Below are 17,569 nucleotides of genomic sequence, written 5' to 3'. Positions count from 1 at the left end.
GGCGTGTGGAGGGGGCCGTTACCTGAAGAGAGAACGGTGTGTGGTGGACGGGACTGTTCCTCAGGGGAGGTATAGAATGGGGACACGGGTAGGAGGCTGTTCCCCAAAAGGGCCTATGGTGTGTGGTGTGGGGACAGAGCGGTCCCTGAGGTGATGTGGTGTGGGGACAGGGCCGTCCCTGAGGGGTCGTGATGTGGGGACAGGGCCTTTTCCCAGGAGATGTAGTGTGGGGATGGGGTTGTCCTGAGGGTATGTGGTATGGGGACGAGGCTGTTCCACAAAGGGGATACAGTATCACGACAAAGCTGTTCATTCAAGGGGGTATGGTCTGAGGAGAGGATTGCCTCTTGGGGAGTTGAGGATGAGGCAGTTGGGGTTCAGCTGCTTCTCAGTGTTGCTGTTGAGGGGCAGGTAAGTCCTTGACCACAGATACAGGAGCATCAGGAATGTCAGGGCAGGGATTTTACTGGGGAGGGGATGACAATGACACAACATGAGATGGACACAATGCTGTTTCTGCAAGTGAGGTGTTGGGGCAGGGTAGTGCAGTACCATTTGTTCCTGCTCTGGTGTCCCTTGCCTGGATCCAGCAGCACAGAGGGGATTTTATAGAGATTATTTGGTTTCCACCCTCTTAGATGCATCCCTAGGTAGATGCATAGATGCTACATTACTGGGAAGTAGCTAATTACCATTTTCTGATGGTGGTAGGGGGGTAGTTTCATAAGGTGAATCAGTAGGAAAAGAATTCCAGAGTCCTGCTGCTGTGTTTCGACATCCTTGGTGCTTTAGGACATGGTCTTCTCAGCTGACCTGTTTACATTTGTGATTAATGTTTGTTTGTTTTCCTGACCAGGCCTAAATGAAGTCTACAACACCTTCATGTCATTCTGCTTTTTTTCACATCACCAGACAGCAGCATAGTATCTGTATAAGTATCTTAGACGTGTACAGGAAAGCCTTTTATTTTTAAATATGTGAAATTTGAGCAGACATCCAGATGCAGCCCTCATGTAATAGTGATAATAGTAGTTGACTGAGTTGTTGGAATGTACATACATCCTGAGCTAACGTAATGGTAGGATTGGCAGGAAGTAAAACCTCAAAGAAGGTGGGATTTGATCCTGTTAGGTGCTTTGCTACAGGCGTTGCAAGAGCCATTAGCTTTGATGTCTAACTGCACCCTGCTGGTGGGCCTGATGGACAAGTTTCCCCAGAAGTGATTCAGGAGTGATTCAGAGGTTAAGCTGTAGTTAAATGAAACACACTTGTTTATAGTGTATATTAACTGACATTGGACTGATTAACGATCTGTCCTGATCTAATCTGTCTCCTTGGAATTAAAAGTAAATATGTGGACCTTTAACTATTTTAAAATTACTTTTAATCATGTGTTTTGTTCTTTATTTTTTTAACATCTGATAATATATTGCATCAAAAGATTACATAAACCGCACTCACTGAAGAATAAAATGTACTGAGCTGTGCTAGGCCTGTGCAGGTGAGCCAAGTGGAAGGGTGGGATAATGCCACACTTATTCTCATAGCAAATGAGAGGACAGAGATCTTGGGGCTTGAGGACATTTGTTCAGCGAGGGCAGGAAGTAGTGAGAAATGTAACTTCTTCTGTGATCGGATTAGTGGGAGACATAACACCTCAACAAATGTTACAGATCTAGTAAGGGAACTTGGGAAACGCAGAGACAAGCAATGGAATCCATGTATATGAAGGCGAAAGAAGCAAGTGGGGGTACGGGCTGTGAATTACTAGGGAAGAGTACATAAGGCAACAAAAGAAGTCTGGGAAAAGTGTTGGCCAAAATATGTGAAGCAGAGAAAGTACTAAGACAATCCATAAGATGAAGAAGGAAAACAAAACTAGAAAAAAGACTTTCTTATTCCAGGACTTTTGGAATAACCAATTATTTCCTGAACAGGAAAGGTGAAACCATATTGGCAATATTTTATGCATCATCAGATTGGTTCAGTATGCACGCTTCCGCTTACATACATGTATGTATTTTTTTTTCCTGCTGTAGAACTAATGGTGTTAATCATGATTACTGTAGAGTAATTAAGAGGTAATACTCCAGGCTAAGTGTTAGAAAACAGGGAAATAAGCCAGCTTGGATGAGACTGCTGTGATAGAATGGAATGAAGAGAGTCAAGAAAGTCAACAATGTCACAGTTCGGTTCTGAATTCTTAGGGAGGCATAGGATTACTTTTTGTTAGAATTACTCAGTAGATAAACCATTATCAGGTGAAAAAATAAGAAGTACACTTCAGTATTGTGTAGAGAAATATGTTCAGTAGTTTGGACAATTCACTTAGTTTTAGATACCTTTTTTTTTAAGATAGATGTAAGTCTCACCTATCTCCTGAAGACATATTGGTGCCTTTTGAAACAGGAGGAGCACAATTTATTTCAAAAGCAGAGGCTTACATTTCTTCCTATGTATGTTCATAACAAAGTAGAAAATGCACTTTTCCATCTGAAAATATTTTCCGTCTGTGGATAGGAATAGGACACTGATCCATTTCTCCTTTGCATAAAGATACGCCATCCTCTGACAGTTTGGGTTTTTTCTTAAATCTTGGTTTGTCCTTGTTGATGCCTAAACCCCCCTTGTTATCTTCCAGAAGCTTTGGTCATCACTGTGGAATTCCTGGTATGAGAAAGCGGAGCGTCAGGGTAGAGAGAGGATCCTTGCTGAACTGCTGTAATCATGAAGACAGTGGTTTTAATTGTCCTAATCATCTTTGCTTTGCTGTCTTCAGGTAAGGCTGTTGCAGAGAGGGAAAGAGAAAGGTGACTTCTGGATGGGTTACCAGGATACAAACTCTAATATATGCTTTTGTTTTGTTTTCTTCTGCGCAAAGAAGTTGCAGCTAGAACTGTGCCTGTGATTTCCATTTGCCTGTATTTTTCCTGTTTGATCATTGGCAGATGGTGACCTTGTTAGTTTTGAAGCAGCTTGATACACTAGTTTATTAGTAATTCAGTGAAGGCTTGTTTCCTTTGAATAGTTGAGATCTGTGTACTCATTAATGCTGTCAAAATGAATCAGTGTATTTCAAGCTGCTCCCCTCTAAAACCACAACGGGTTCTTTTTGGAATTGTGCTGAATTAACGTCAAAACAAGTGGAGTATAATGTCTGATGCTATGCTCAAAGAAATAAAAACTTCAATGTTTTAAGTGTAAACATTTTTTCCAGGCAATATTTTTGTTTATTATTAATAGATCGCCACAGACCCAAATGCTTAGACATCTGGAAATGACAATGTTAGAGATGTTGTTGTGTTTTCTGTGCATTCAGTCCTGGTTTACATTACCTAGTATAGGACTCTCTCAAGTTACATAACTGCATGATATTTTTATATATAATAATAACAACTTTTTTTCTCCTTAAATGCATAGTATCTTCTTGGGATGTATATGATGATATATTTCAGAGTAGAAGGCATTTAATAGGAAGTATACAAGATAAGTTATAGTACATCCAAGATGGAATAATTAGAGCCTAAAGCAGAAGAGGAAATTTTGTTGACATGTCTGGACTACATTAAGATACAGCTTCATAGTCAGTTTAAACCAAACTTCCAACTTCCTCTGGAAAAGGAGGTTTCACCTCCTCCTCCACTTCTAATTGCATCTCCCTTCTTTCTGCTGGCACTGTTTTGTTTTTTGTTTCTTTTTTATTGATTACTTAATTTTCAGCTGGAAAGAGATCTGACAACTGAATAGTTCAGTTCTGCTACAAATTTATGGAGTGTTCCTGTGCAGGTTATTTAATGTCTTTCTTTGGCATCCAGAAACAAAGATAATTCTTACTAACTTCCTGCTTGGAAGAGGTAGGATCGTAAGGATTTTGTTGTTAATGTTTGTTCAATGCTCCGTTCAACACAGTACACGATTCTTCATTGTCAATAACCAAATTGTCCCTAGTTTCTGTCTTTAATGGTGGGTGTTGTCATGGAAGATAAACCTCTCTATCTTGAGGGAAGTGCAGCAAGTTGTCATTGCTGACGCAACATTTAGATAGCACACTGTTTAAAAACAGAAGATGACCCAAGACATGAAATTACCATCGTAATTTCAAGTAGTTCCAGATCCTCACTTTCCTGGATCAAGGGATTTGGTTTATTGTATTATAAAGTAACATTTAATTGCGAACTTCTTCCAACTTAAATTTTTCATACTTCTCCTCTGATCTAAGGTTTTCTGACCCTGGAGCTCTGATGTGTCATATTATTTAAAATCGGGTAGTCCTTGTCTGGAAAGAAAATGGGGACAAAATACTTTTCTAACAAAGCATGGCGCTCAGTGAGAAAAGCTGTTCTAACGAAGCATGTAGCTCAGTGCTGTGAGACAGCTGGGACTTGGAACACCAGTTATTTTCTGTTTGAAAAACAACAACCCCCTCTAAAGACTAAATTCAACAAAGCTAAAGCAACTTGATCCCCTACCAACATCTTCCTTCCATACTTCTTGTTCTTTTGCAGGCTTAGTTCTGACTCTCTAGAACTTTGTAACAGAAATATTCTGCATGGGAATATGTGTATATGAAAGCACCGGAGGAAACAGCAGAGCAAAGGTTAAAAGAATGGCCTGTATTGATAACCAAGGACACAATTGACAGCAATAAAACTGATAAACCCTGGGGAATGCATTGTTTACATCAGCAGTAGAAGGCCTGTGCTCTGATAAGGTCACATCCCAGTTGGCTTGTTAGGAGAAAAGCTGCAGTTTGATAACAGGAAGATGGTAACAAGGTTACCCTACGTTGTAAGTGCCTCCATGTTGGGCAAAAGTGGTCTTGGTCAGACTGCCTGGGCACATCTCTTGGGTGCCTGTAAGTATGTGGATATGTGAGTGTGAGGGAGCAGAATCAACCTACTTGTGAAGTTAAATAAAATAAAATAGCCTCCCTCTACAATAAGGTCTTAAATTGAATGTTGGTGTGTTTTGGTTTTGGTTTGGTTTTTGGTTTGTTTTTTTTTTTTTTTTTTTTTTACTAAATCCTACAGATCTTGACTTCTTTTTTTAATCCTGCAGGGAAGAAATTCCGATGGTGCACCCTCTCGGACCTAGAACAGAGAAAGTGTGCTGAACTGTCCAAAGCACTTATGGCTGTGGTGCCCCTTGCTACTGTCAATTCGTTTGCTAGAATTTCTTGCATCAGAGCCCACAATACATATGACTGCATTGATAAAATCAGGGTGAGTTCACAGAGATTTTAAAACTGATTTTGAGTCCAAATCATCTTTTGAAGAGTAACTGGTAAACAGAATCCATGGGAGAATAAAATGATACAATGGTATTGCATATATGACAAAGTACATGGTAGCTTGAGAGGCAAGAATTAAAACCCATGAGCATTCTACTAGATGTACTGTTTTACCTCAGCTAATATCTTTGCAATCTCCAGGAAATAAGTAGAAAGCTGCTTGGAAATAAACAGACAAAACCAAACTACTAAATTAAAACTTGCTTGGAGCATTCCCCTTGCTTGTGGGTTTTAGTCCTACTCTGACTATAATGAATATTTTCTCTTTCCCTTTCTTCCCTGATATTTTTAGCCCCTAGTTAGTCTTTCTGAAGTAAAGAGCAAAGTCTTTTTTCATATAAAAATCTTTAATTCCAATAAAATTAGACCTGTTGTAAGTATAAGCTCTTGTGACTGACCAGTTCTGAAACAAAATTTTCATAATGCTATATGCTTTGAAAGAAATCACTAATCAAAAAGGAAGATAAGCATTTGCTGTAGAATAATTTCATTAACATACCTAAAACTAGATTAGGTTAGAGAATTTCAGTTTCCATTTTCACTCAGTCCCCGTTGCCTTTAACAGAGTCCAAATCTGACCTGGAAAACAAAACAAAGAAAACGTTTCTTGTTGTTTCAGGGAATAATTTATTGCAGGTCCTGCAACCCTTGTTAATAGACTTCAGTTCCACTTTTTTGGGTTATGGGAAGATTATAGCCAGGAGAACTCTGAGAGGGATTTGGGGTCTTAGGGGTTGCCTTTTTCTTCAGTTGGCATCAGAATTGTGTTTTTAGAATGGAAGACCCAAAGAAGAGGTGAGAAAGGATGTTACTGGAAAAGAACTGCTATTTTTTGAGGGTAACTCAGCCTTCATTGCTAACATTTCACCACGCTTAGTAGCAGGGATTCAATTAAAAAACAAAGCAAATGTTTGTAAAAGTCACTGGTTACTACTTCTCAGGCAGAAACTCTGCTCTTGAAGCTGCTCTGTTTGTTTCCCTGCAAACACACTTGTTTTGAGGGTTTTGCTGTTGTTTTTAAGGCAAATAAAGCAGATGCTGCCTCCTTGGATGCTGGAGATGTTTACTCTGCTGTGAAGCTGTATGGTTTGACAGTGGTAGCAAAGGAGATCTATGATCAAGGTAGGTTCATAAAGCAAAAGAATAAGCAATAAGCTGTACTTCTTATTTGGCTAATAAATTGTTGTGCAGTGAAAGGCAAAGCTCAAGAATTCTTGAAAAAAAAGTCTGTATGTTTTCATTAACTTTATAGGAGTACGGAGGTGACTAACAACTGTTTCTAAAATACTTAGTAATGATGAAAAAAATACCAGTGGTGCTTTGTATCTAGTAGCCTTTCTACCTGTGGTACTGTCACTATCACAAATTGTATTCATCTACTCCTGCCTGCAGTGCTGGTGTAGAGGAGTACTACATCTTGTAGGGAATAAGAAGGGGTTTATTCCATCTATGTCAATTCTTATATCATGCTCTTCACTAGTGTAACTGAACATTTACTAGTGGTTCATTAAGAGATTAGCTTCTCTCATGAATTAATTCTCTCCTCCTCATCCTAAAGTGACAAGAATATAAGGTGGAGAATCTTGTTATGGTAAGATTCCTCTTAATTCCTGGCAGACCTGAACAGTCTGTGCAGTTAGTGATTTGTAAAGCAAGAATAAGCCTGAGCCAAAATCGAGCATACAGTAGAAAATACTTGTGGGACATGAATCTGAGAAGGAAGCTAAATTAGCAGATGGATGTAGGAAGAGACTAGTAAGGGCACAGTGTGAGAAAAGAAGTGAATTTTGTTTTGGCTGAAGAACCATGAAATCGTAGTGGTAAGTATGTTCTGAGGATAAGACAGGAGTTCTTTCCATTACAATAACTAAACAGTGTGATACAAATGTTCAAAATTCTTGAGAAGCAATTGCATTGGATGATGGAGCTGGATGATCTTGTAAGCCTTTTACACCAGATTTTTACATTCTTGCTTTGCACATCACTTGGATTGCTCAGTTTGAGAAGGTGCCATGTAGCCAGTATATGGTAAAGTTCCTGGCATGAGTACCTGTGTTTCATATGCCTAAGAGTTTGTTTTTCCTTAGCCATGTTCACAGAAGTAGTTGAACTCCTCTACACAGATGGAAGCTGTAGAATTGGGATTTAGTTATTTCTGTTACGTATTTTATCCTGTTACGTATTTCGCAGGAAATTGTGTGTTTGCTGTGGCCATTGCCAAACGAGGAACTCTGGATGTCCAGAGGCTACGAGGTGTGCGCAGCTGCCACAATGGAGCCAGATGGACATCAGGCTGGAATATTCCACTTGGCTTTCTCCTTGCAAGAAATGATCTTTCCTGGGATGAGGCACAACCTCTGAGCCAAGGTGGGTAATAGGAGCCATAGGGCTACGTGTCTGCCTTCAGCAGAAGTGAATGAAATGCAAGCAGATGTACAATAAACTGAGCTATGTGGAAACTGAAGGGCTTTGTAGGTGACATATTCTCTTGGAGTGTTTTTGACACTGGCTCTTACCTCGCTTCAGAACTTTTCTAGTGATCTCAGAGCAACAGAACTGTTACCAAAACAGGAAATCTTTGTGTTCTGTATGCAACAGGGAACAAATCTTTGCAATATCTAGCCAGCACAAGGATGGTTTTAAGCAAACAAAATTTGATCACTCTGTTTCTAGCAGATGTTTCATATTTGAAGTTTAGACAATGAAGCAACATTTGCTGATTTATTTATATATATTTTTTAAAGCACCACAGTCCTAGTTATGCCCGTGATATGTTTGGCCCCTTTTCTTTCTTACATTTTTTCCGATTTGACTTTTTTCTTTCTTTCTGTTTATTTCCCCCCTGCATATGCAGTAATCAGTGAGTATTTCAATGCAAGTTGCATCCCTGGGGTGGGTGTTGCTGCTCCTCGACTGTGTGCTCTCTGTCAAGGGCAAAAGTCCTATGTCAGAGACAAGAACCACTTCTGTGAGACAAGCAGTAATGAACCCTTCTATGACTCTGAGGGAGCCTTCAGGTGAGCTCTGTGACACTGGTGCTGAATTTACCTTCAGGGAAAAAGAACTTGCAAGGGAGGAAAAGCCAGGTGACATGTTAATAGGATGGCATGTGTCTTCCTGCAGGTGCTTGAAGAATGGAGTGGCAGATGTCGCCTTTTTAGATCATCTAGCCATTGTGAGTGCCACAGGTAATCCTAAAAACTGATATTCCTTTTAACCTCTGGCTGTGTTGTTTTCTGCATGGGAGTTTGGGGGATATGCCTATATTTTTGTTGTTTCCAGGGAAAAATCAGTCCCTACAAGTAGTTCAGTGTTATTTCTTGGCTCTCCACACAAATCAGAAGGAAACAGAAAGAGTAAGTGAGCAATAATTGCTCACAGGAGATTCTTAGAATGGGAGCAGGCAGATGTTTTTAAGCAGGTGATTTCTTTAGCCTAAAGTCTCTGATGCATCTGTCAGTATTTGCATTGCCTGAGCTATAAGATTCCTTTTAAAATCAGTGTACTGAGCTCCTAGAATGTGCAGTTCCCATACACCTGTTTTGTATTTTTGAACTCAGTCGAGCTCTGTATCAACATTTTTGAAGGCGGTTAGCAGTAGAATTTGCAGGTAAGTATTTTTAAACAAACATATTTTCAGGGGTACAGCTTAAAGAGTATTTGGGAGTACCTCTGGCTGAGGTCCCTCTCTTTGTTAAGAGAAGAGCATACCAAAGACAACTTTCCCTAGTGTGCTTGGTACACTGTGCTGCTTGCATAATCTTTGAGCAACCTCCTCTGAAAAATGTTTTACCTTCCATCTCTGTGCTTGCTGCCAAGTCATGTCTTACTTCATAGATTCATGAATGTCCTGTTGTTTCAGAGTCAGAACAACAGGAATATGAACTGTTATGTCCTGATGGGACTACAGCTGAGCTGACTGAATACACCACATGTAACTTGGGCAAGGGGCCTGGCCGTGGCATCATCACCCGCCACAACTTCCAGAAGATCACCAACAAATTTCTTACCATGATCCAAGTGAGTGGATATTATCTCCAGACACAGGCTTTTCTTCCGTCTTTGTGTAGAAATTACCACCTGGTTTGCCTTCTTTCTTGAGAAATGTATAGTTTGTGTGAAAAAGGACTAAAACTTGTTTTTTCTGGGGAAGGATCCTGCATTGGCTTCTGGAAGGTTTTACTTCTCTCCAAAGTGTTCTTCTATAGAAGACTGGGATTAAATAAGTAAAGAAGGGGAATATGTCATAACATGCAAACTGGAAAATGGCTAATGGTGTTCATCCTGGCCTGGAACTTAGGTGAATTTTTATGTAGCTGAGGGAGACGCATAGGTTCAGGCAGGGTTCACCTTTGTTCCTCTCTTTTTCTCAACTTATAAATAGTATCTGTTTCCTTCACATCTAGGAATCTATTTGAAGCTGAACCTGAGATGCGTATTTAAATGCAAATTTAAAGAATTTACGAAGCCATCCAGCCCTTAAAATAGTCCAGTAGACAGCGAATAATTCAACCCAGTGGTTGTGCTGTCCTGTCGACTCTGGCAGATAGCAGTTGTACAAAATCTCTTCTTTACTGAGAGATCTTCATATGCCTTTGTAAGTGCACTTATTATTAACACATATCTTAGCTGTGTTCCCCCACAGATAGCAATGGGTATGCAGCAGTGTTCCTAGTATGCTTCTCAGGGCTTTCTTCTCTTCCAGTACCATCAGGCTGGACTGAACTACTTTGCACGTGGTACTTCCCCATCATAAAGCACATGATATCTTGCACCCCTTTACTGTACTGATCTTTATCACAAATGTTTTTCACTCAGCTATACTCCCTCAGTTGCCTTTCCAGGATAGGAGACATTGAGCACAGCCCAATAAATTGGAATAACTAAGATGGGAAAAAATTCTTCAAAAAAGTGAATCATATAATGCTTTTAGGACAGGAACCATCCACTCACTGCAGTACCTGTGGGCTTTGTCCCATAGTGATAGAACCCTGAGTGTTATGTTATAAACCATTCATATGAAGGGGGGGGAGGATGAGGCTGCCTGTTACAGGAAGGACGAGCAGATTTGTTGCAATTAAAAGTGTTGTTCTTGTCCTAGCGCCTCTTTGGGCGAAAGGGAAAGGAAAGAACCAGGTTTGAACTCTTCACTTCAGCACCCTTTGGGGGAAAGAACCTGCTGTTCCAGGATGCCACTCAGCACCTGCAGCTTCTTGAGGAGCAGCTAGAGATTGCCTATATCCTTGGTCTGGATTATGTAGCTCTCCTTAAGGGACTTGGCCATGAAGGTGAGAAGCCCTCCGGTGGACTGTAGCTAAGGAAGGGGAAGAAAAAGTTCTCTTTCCATGTTATTCCTCCCTGCTAGGCACAAATGCATAGACCTAAATGTCCCCTCAGCAAAGAACAGATTGGTGCATAGGTGATGTGATCTCACTGTGCTCCTTCTTTCTAATGCAGGGAGCTCTTTGGACAACAGTGTTGTGCGCTGGTGCTGCATCAGTGACGCTGAGCTTCGCAAATGTGAGGAGTGGGCACTGAGCATCAAATCAGACCCATTGGTCTGTGTCCAAGCAACTTCCATGACCAAATGCATTGAAATGATCAAGGTAGGAAACCCCCTCTGGTCAGGGTAAGACGGCACAGGGTGTGTATGTCCTTGTCTGAGCTGAACAAGAGGAAAAACAGCTTGTACACTAGAGGAACTGGTAGGAATGAGAGGGAATTTATGCAGGGGAATTTCCAACCAGTGCAGAAGTACAGCTGCTTGGTTACACAATTCATGCAAATCCTGTTTTTTGTTATTTTCTATAATGCTGTTGGCAGAGTAGTGAGGCTGATGCAGTGACCCTGGACGCAACACATGTCTACATTGCAGGGAGGTGTGGGTTGGTGCCTGTAGCTGCGGAATGTTATGGTAAGTTCTCATGTGTCCCTAGCATAAGGGAGGGAATCAAAAAAGTGCCATTAAAAATATAGTGAAATTTCCAGAGTTTGGGATGTTTTGTGATGAAAGGAGGAATCAATATCTATGTCCAAATACTCTTCACAGCTCTTCCACTAACTGGCTTTAGCATTTGCTCTGGCTGTTTATTATATCTCTTCTGTAAAAGGAACAGAGGTGCTGACATGGCTCAAGATAATTGCAAGGTTTTGATGGGGTGCTGCCATGTAATAGGAATGACAACAGTCACAAGATCCTTAATGGTTATCTCTCTTCTGCAGGGGGAGGTTGTGCCCCAGCTGCTAAGAGCATGGAGGAAGCAGGGAAACAAATTCATCCTAAGCGCAAAGGTAACAGGAGAACTTTGAGAACGCAAAAGATTTCTATTTTCTCAAGACTGCCTCTAGGATTTATGTAGGAATGTATTTTCATGTTGGTTTGGGAAAGAAATTGCTGTGCATGTTCAGTAGGAGCTTTACAGATAATGCTGGGTAGCTGGGACAAGAGCTTTGTGGCTAAGCAAAGAACGCAGATCCTCTACTGTAACTGAAGATATCATGACAGGATGAGGGAGAGAAGAGGGGGGCTGTATCTGTCTGGAATACTTATTTGCCTTGGAATAACTGGTGGTTCTCATTCTTTTACAGCACTGCCACCAGTTTATGCTGTTGCCCTAGCTAAGAAAAATGCCAAACAGATTAACATCCATAACCTTAGGGGAAGGCGATCCTGCCACAGTCACCTGTATAGTCCTGGAGGATGGTTACTGCTTTCCAAATACACAGTGGGAGCTCTGGAGAACAATACTGAGAACTGTGACATTGGCTCTGGTAAGGGCTGCTCTGGGTTATCTGTTGATTAAACCATGGAAATCTGAAGCCCCAAATTTGGGAGTAAAATGGAGATGGGGCCATGACCCTCTGAGACGATTGCAGTCTCAGAGGGTGTTGAAGCATCTCTTCCTCCTATCTGTGTTATTCGTCATACTATTTAGCACTCTTGTTGCTAGCTATTAGGATGGAATTCCATTCCTGTCTTTTCCCATGCATGAAGAGGCTTTGGAATACCTTGTCCTAATCTCACCTCAGTTTTCTCTACTCAGTTTATCAGAATTACTTTTGGAAGGGCTGCATGCCAGGAGCGGATGGAAACCTGTGCAAGGTGTGCATTGGAGACAGTGAGGTGGAAGGGGCTCGAGTATCTAGCAGATGTGCTGCAAGTCACAACGAACGTTACTATGGCAATATGGGAGCACTCAGGTAAGCCTTTTGTCAGAGTCAGAAATGCAGAGCAATAGCTGGAATTGGCTTATTATTTTGCTGATGGTTTTCTTCAGAGGTGGGTTTATTTTGGTTTTTCTTTTTTATTAAGCAACTGGCTGCATAAACTTTTGCTGGCATGTATTTTTGTTTTGGTTGCAGTTGCTATGGGATGTGCAGCTGATTGGTGATTTAGAACAGCCGTTAAACCATTTCCAGAGTAAGACAACTCTTCCAAACATATAAGACTTAGAGCATTGGTACTGACTCATTAAAGAAAAGGGATGAAAGACAGTTAGAAGGTCAGAGAGCAGAGGTGATGGGGTAAGAAGCAGTCTAGGGTACAGGAGGTAATTAAGTAGACTGGAGATATTAAAAAAAAATAGTTGAAGCAGAGAATATTAAAGGTCAAAGCACTCTTATAGAATATATATAATGCATTTAGTTCAATTACATTCTCTTTCCTGGCTAGGCACAGGTGAGGCTGCATGGACATTGTGCCACAACTTTGACTTGGGAGCTGCTTTCGGGGCTGAAAGGGATTGTCTCATCAAACATGTGAACACTGTCCACCAAGGTCTATACTGACATCACTAACTTGTTCTGTATAACAACCAAGTCATTACAGACAAGGGGGATACTTCTAGCTACTCCTGGACGACATCCGTCATCGTGTAGTGGCTGTCTCTGATAACTTCTTGGTTTCTTTTCCTGCACTAGGTGCCTAGTTGGCAATCCCAGTGGAAGAAGCTTTGGAGATGTAGCTTTCCTGGAACACTCTAACCTACTCCAGAACATAGAGAGTGAGAGGCAGATATTCTCTTTTCCTTTGAGAATGTTCAGTACTGTCAGTTACTTCCCACACAGCGACCATTACTCATGAGGATCAGCTTTTACGGGTTTAATCTAGGTCCATGAAGTTGTATTTGTGACTGGAAAATTGCAAGAACTTCCCTGCATGTAGGTGTTGCAGTAAAGCTCAGATACTGTTCCGTTTTAGAGAGGAAAGAGGAAGAGTCACTGAGTGCAAAGATCAAGGTGTGTGTTGGGGGGCTAATCATCCTTGGAGACTGCACTGATTTTTGGAAAGCTCAAAGCTTTATAAAGCAAGTGACTTTTCCCACTGAATCTTCTCCTATAGGCAGCCATATTGCTTGTACCCATTGTTTTTAATCAGAGTTGCAAGACTGAAAATGGCAGATAAGGGCGATGCTGTGGGCTGTTTGTGCTGGGAGATGTTCTATGATGTCATGGTGACAGGGCAACATCCTCGTTTTGTTTCACAGGCACTTATGGAATAAACAGTCCAAATAGCCTAATAGATAAAAATAGTGCAAATTATTTTGTCTTTCACAGTTTCTAAAACAACATTGTTACTAGACTGTGAAATGTTTAATTTCCTTTGGGAAATACTGATCTTTGCAACAATTTAGCAATTGAATTTTGTTTATGAAAATGGTTTTGGTTACAGTCAGTTAAATCCCCTCAATCTCTTAAATTATGCCTACTGTTCTAACAGCCAAAATACACTGCCTTTTCATAGAGTTGAAGGGAAAGGGAACCCCCATTTTTTTCAGCCTTATAAAGCACACTGAAATTCTATTTTAGGCAATTTCAGTAAGAGAAGAGACTTTTCTAAGAGAGGATTCTCTCTAAAATCAAGTGGAGATATAAGGGCCTGGAAACCCACAGGAAATCCTGCAGCAATGAGCAGTTTGTTTGGAGAAGTGAAGGACATGCAGGCTGAATTGCTTTGTTTTCAGAAAGTGATCTGATTACAGATGAAGATGAGGCATGATAAGCTGTTCGTATACCTTGACATTACTCTAGTTTTTAGTTGATAGGTGCATTTTGAGTTCACTGACTTGTTTCCTCAGAGAAGACACTGCCCTGCTCCTTACACGTTCCTAATAAATGACCATGTAGCATGCTGCATTTATTTTGAACATACTAACTAATCTTCTTCCTCTCAATTTTTAACATTTTGCATGAGATTCACCCTGTCTTCTGCTATCATTTTTTAAAAGGATTTGCTTTCACTTCATCTTCTTTTCAGATCTGGACAGCTCTGGTTGGGCAAAAGGTTATACCCCTCTTGACTTTGAACTCTTGTGTCCGGATGGAACACGTGCTGCTGTCACAGAATGGGCAGGCTGTAACCTCGGCCCCATTCCCCCCAGCACAGTCATGACTCGACCGGTCACTGTCGCTAAAATCTATGACTTTCTAATGAAATCCCAGGTAAGACAGGTAATAGGGAAAAAGTTAGCATGTTATCACGTGTTATTTACAACTGCTGAAAACCCTTTCAAGGCCAAAGCTTTATATACTAAAACCATGAAGTGCTTTCAGGTCCAATATGAAAGAATTAAGAATGTACATGCATAGGAGGTTGGAAAAGTAATTATTTGGATTCTTCGAAGGGGCATTTTGGCATTGTTGCCATTCCGTGGTGGTCATACTTTTGCTGAGAAATAAGCCACTGCAAAACTGCATCTTTTTGTATGAATAAGGACAGTGCTAGGTGAAAGTGGAACCTTTTTTCTGCTACATCTTGCTGTAAAACTGAGGGTCACCAGCTTAACCTTGCTATTTCTGATCCAAGCTGTGGAACTTACTTCTTTTCTGTTTAGGAATCTCTGGGAAGCAAACCGGATTCTGAATTCCATCTCTTTCAGTCTTGGAAGTATGGTGAAAGTGATCTGCTTTTCAAAGATACTACTCAGTACCTTGTTCACGCAAGTCACATGAGCTATCAGGAAATTCTTGGAGCGTATTTCTTTCAACTGGCAGAATCAGTGTTTAATTGTACACCTGCAGGTAAAGTCAAGTTCTGAATTTTGAGTTTGAGAAAACTGCAAAGCAGGAAGCCTTCTGTGCATAGCTATTGCCCTTTTGTTTAGACTGAATGAAAATAAGTATGTTCTACATAATCCTGTTAGTAACAATTTTCCAAGGAGTTTGGAGCTCCTTTAGAGCCTCTTACAACTCCTATCCAAAAGCACTGAAACTGGAGCTCTGCAGGAACAGAATAACCAATACATTTTAGAGCAAATATGAAGTTATTGAAATAGGACTGTTTTATTCCCACTCTGAAATTTTTCCCTTCAATTCCAAAAATCAGTTCTGAGAAAAGGGAATATAATTAATATTCATTTGGATATGCCAAACTTGAGAAAAAGATAAGAAATTTTATATTTAATTTTTGAATTAACCTCAAAGTAAGTTAAATAATTTTGTTTTGAAAAAGAGTGCACTAGAGAACTCAAGATCAAAACCATCATAAATTTAAGGGATGGCTTTTTCATTTTTTTCTAATGAAATGTGTATGAATTATGCATTTAGCTATCACTGAAATGGAAACTCTCTATGAGCCAGGGTGAAGCTGTTTGGGGATCTGAAAGTCTTATTGAAGTAAACGAAGATTACACAGTTAAGTTAGACTTCTGTGAGTCTAAGTTGTTAAAGAACTGAAATTTGAAAGGGGAATTTTACCTCTATTCTGCTGTTTTGGTGAAGAGTACCTGAAGAATTTAAATTTTTACTTTTAAAGCTGATAGTATCTTTAAGTGTATACTTTCTTGCTGGTTTGTAGGCATCTTAGACTTCTGCAAACAGGATATCTGTGCATCCACATCGAACTGACAGCTAATACAGAGGCTTTGCAAGGCACGTACACCACCATCAATGCTGAAAACAAGGAAATATGCAAGTCCAACTTACCCAAAGAAATCAGCAAGGAAATAATAGACATCTCTAGAAATGTATGCTGAATAGTCTCTTGTCTTTCTTCTTTTAAAGCAGATTTTATGTTTATGATAACATAATACTACTCATATGTCAAACCCTTTCTTGCTTGGAGCATGGCATCCTGTGGAACAGCACAGGCCAGTCTGCGTAACCCACAGCACAGAACTAGGATCAGCAATTCTGTACAACTACTATGGAGAAATAGCAGGGTCGATACCATGGACTAAAATACAGACTGTCATGAGTGGCACAGGTTAGTCAGTAGCAGTTTGCCTTGCTTATCTTTTAAAAACTGTTTCCATGCAAAATCAATCAACTGACATTTTGGTAGTTGCAGCATTGTCCTCCTATATCTGTGATTTTGGTTCAGCTAGATAGTCCTTGCTGAATACACATACTATAAAGGTTATATATGTAATTGCTATCAGAATTAGTAGTATTTTCTGCTTTTAACTGGGAAGAACATATTGGCTTTTTTAACCAATCAAAACATTTTTTTCCTCGCAAGTTACTGTATTAAGGCATCTAATAACCAGCAGAACTGGATGCTTGCAGCCTTAAGGTGAAAGAAAGCAATGAATATTCATCCTTGTCAAAAACACTAAGTGTGATAGTACTTTGACACTCCGAATCTATGATTCTATGAAGTGTCAAAATATGATTTATCAATTAAACAATGTTGATTTTACACACAGAAACTACCTGGATATGATATAAAGCCTTTTGAACAGAATGTATCATGTATTCATTTTGCCTGTTAGTAGATAAAGATTTAGAGTAGATGATAACTATTCATTGGCAAGGCTTATTTCAGTTTGCAACAGTGGTATCACCTTCTGCTGTCATGCCCCCTGAACCAGGCAAGGTTAAGATTTTTAATTTAAAAAAAAAATAATTAAAAAAATCCTTCACACAAAACTTTCCAGTCCTTGCTACATCTGTTCCAGTTGTATTAACCTCAGCTAGCAATAAATGAGATGCAAATAGTGAAGGCAATGTATCTGCTATATAAAGGAAAAAACCAAACCAACCCTTCCACCAAAAACAACAAAAAGTGAGGCAGGAGTAAAATACTTGGTTGTAAAATACACTGCTAAGTGTACCTGGTTTTAAACAGTTTGTTCCATGCCTAGCTTGTCTTTCCTGTTGTTTGACTTACAGTCACCCCCTCCTCCCCATTTGCACTTTGAGAAAGAAAAAATTTGCACTCTGACCAGCAGCAAGGGTTTTAGATTCAGTGCATCTTAGCTGAGACTGTTGTCCATCTCATTTGTCCCGTTGTTTGACTAATCAAACAGCAGAGAGAAGATGCGAGTCCAAACTCGTCTA

General features: G+C 40.1%; 1 protein-coding gene across 3 annotated transcripts; it reads left to right on the top strand.

Moving 5' to 3' along the window:
* Positions 1 to 71: 71 nt before the first annotated feature.
* Positions 72 to 16,969, top strand: LOC104633649 (serotransferrin-2-like). 3 transcript variants are annotated; one of them, XM_075770001.1, is made up of 20 exons: positions 72 to 150; positions 184 to 1,750; positions 2,642 to 2,779; positions 3,816 to 3,854; positions 5,059 to 5,222; positions 6,313 to 6,412; positions 7,481 to 7,657; positions 8,145 to 8,307; positions 8,414 to 8,478; positions 9,153 to 9,310; positions 10,392 to 10,578; positions 10,748 to 10,896; positions 11,114 to 11,204; positions 11,513 to 11,581; positions 11,879 to 12,061; positions 12,334 to 12,490; positions 13,211 to 13,293; positions 14,547 to 14,731; positions 15,124 to 15,310; positions 16,086 to 16,969. In XM_075770001.1, exons 3-20 carry the CDS (start codon positions 2,728 to 2,730, stop codon positions 16,133 to 16,135), a joined length of 2,259 nt encoding a protein of 752 aa, XP_075626116.1. In that variant the 5' UTR covers positions 72 to 150; positions 184 to 1,750; positions 2,642 to 2,727; the 3' UTR covers positions 16,136 to 16,969. The 3 variants fall into 3 exon arrangements, with proteins under 3 accessions (XP_075626116.1, XP_075626118.1, XP_075626117.1); XM_075770003.1 differs by lacking the exon at positions 3,816 to 3,854 and having other exon boundaries at positions 74 to 150; XM_075770002.1 differs by lacking the exons at positions 72 to 150; positions 184 to 1,750 and having other exon boundaries at positions 2,550 to 2,779.
* The last annotated feature ends 600 nt before the right edge of the window (positions 16,970 to 17,569 follow it).

This window comes from Balearica regulorum, chromosome 17, assembly GCF_011004875.1.
Source record: "Balearica regulorum gibbericeps isolate bBalReg1 chromosome 17, bBalReg1.pri, whole genome shotgun sequence".
Classification (NCBI taxonomy): Eukaryota; Metazoa; Chordata; class Aves; order Gruiformes; family Gruidae; genus Balearica; species Balearica regulorum.
Note: the sequence above shows the minus strand (reverse complement) of the source record. Positions and strands in the feature narration are given on the sequence as shown.

Excerpts from the sequence above, each read along its gene's own strand:
- LOC104633649 (XM_075770001.1), top strand. The coding sequence starts at position 2,728 with ATGAAGACAGTGGTTTTAATTGTCCTAATCATCTTTGCTTTGCTGTCT. Across the intron at positions 3,855-5,058 it reads TAACTTCCTGCTTGGAAGAG|GGAAGAAATTCCGATGGTGC; the intron begins GTAGGATCGTAA and ends TTAATCCTGCAG. Across the intron at positions 8,479-9,152 it reads AGCCATTGTGAGTGCCACAG|AGTCAGAACAACAGGAATAT; the intron begins GTAATCCTAAAA and ends CTGTTGTTTCAG.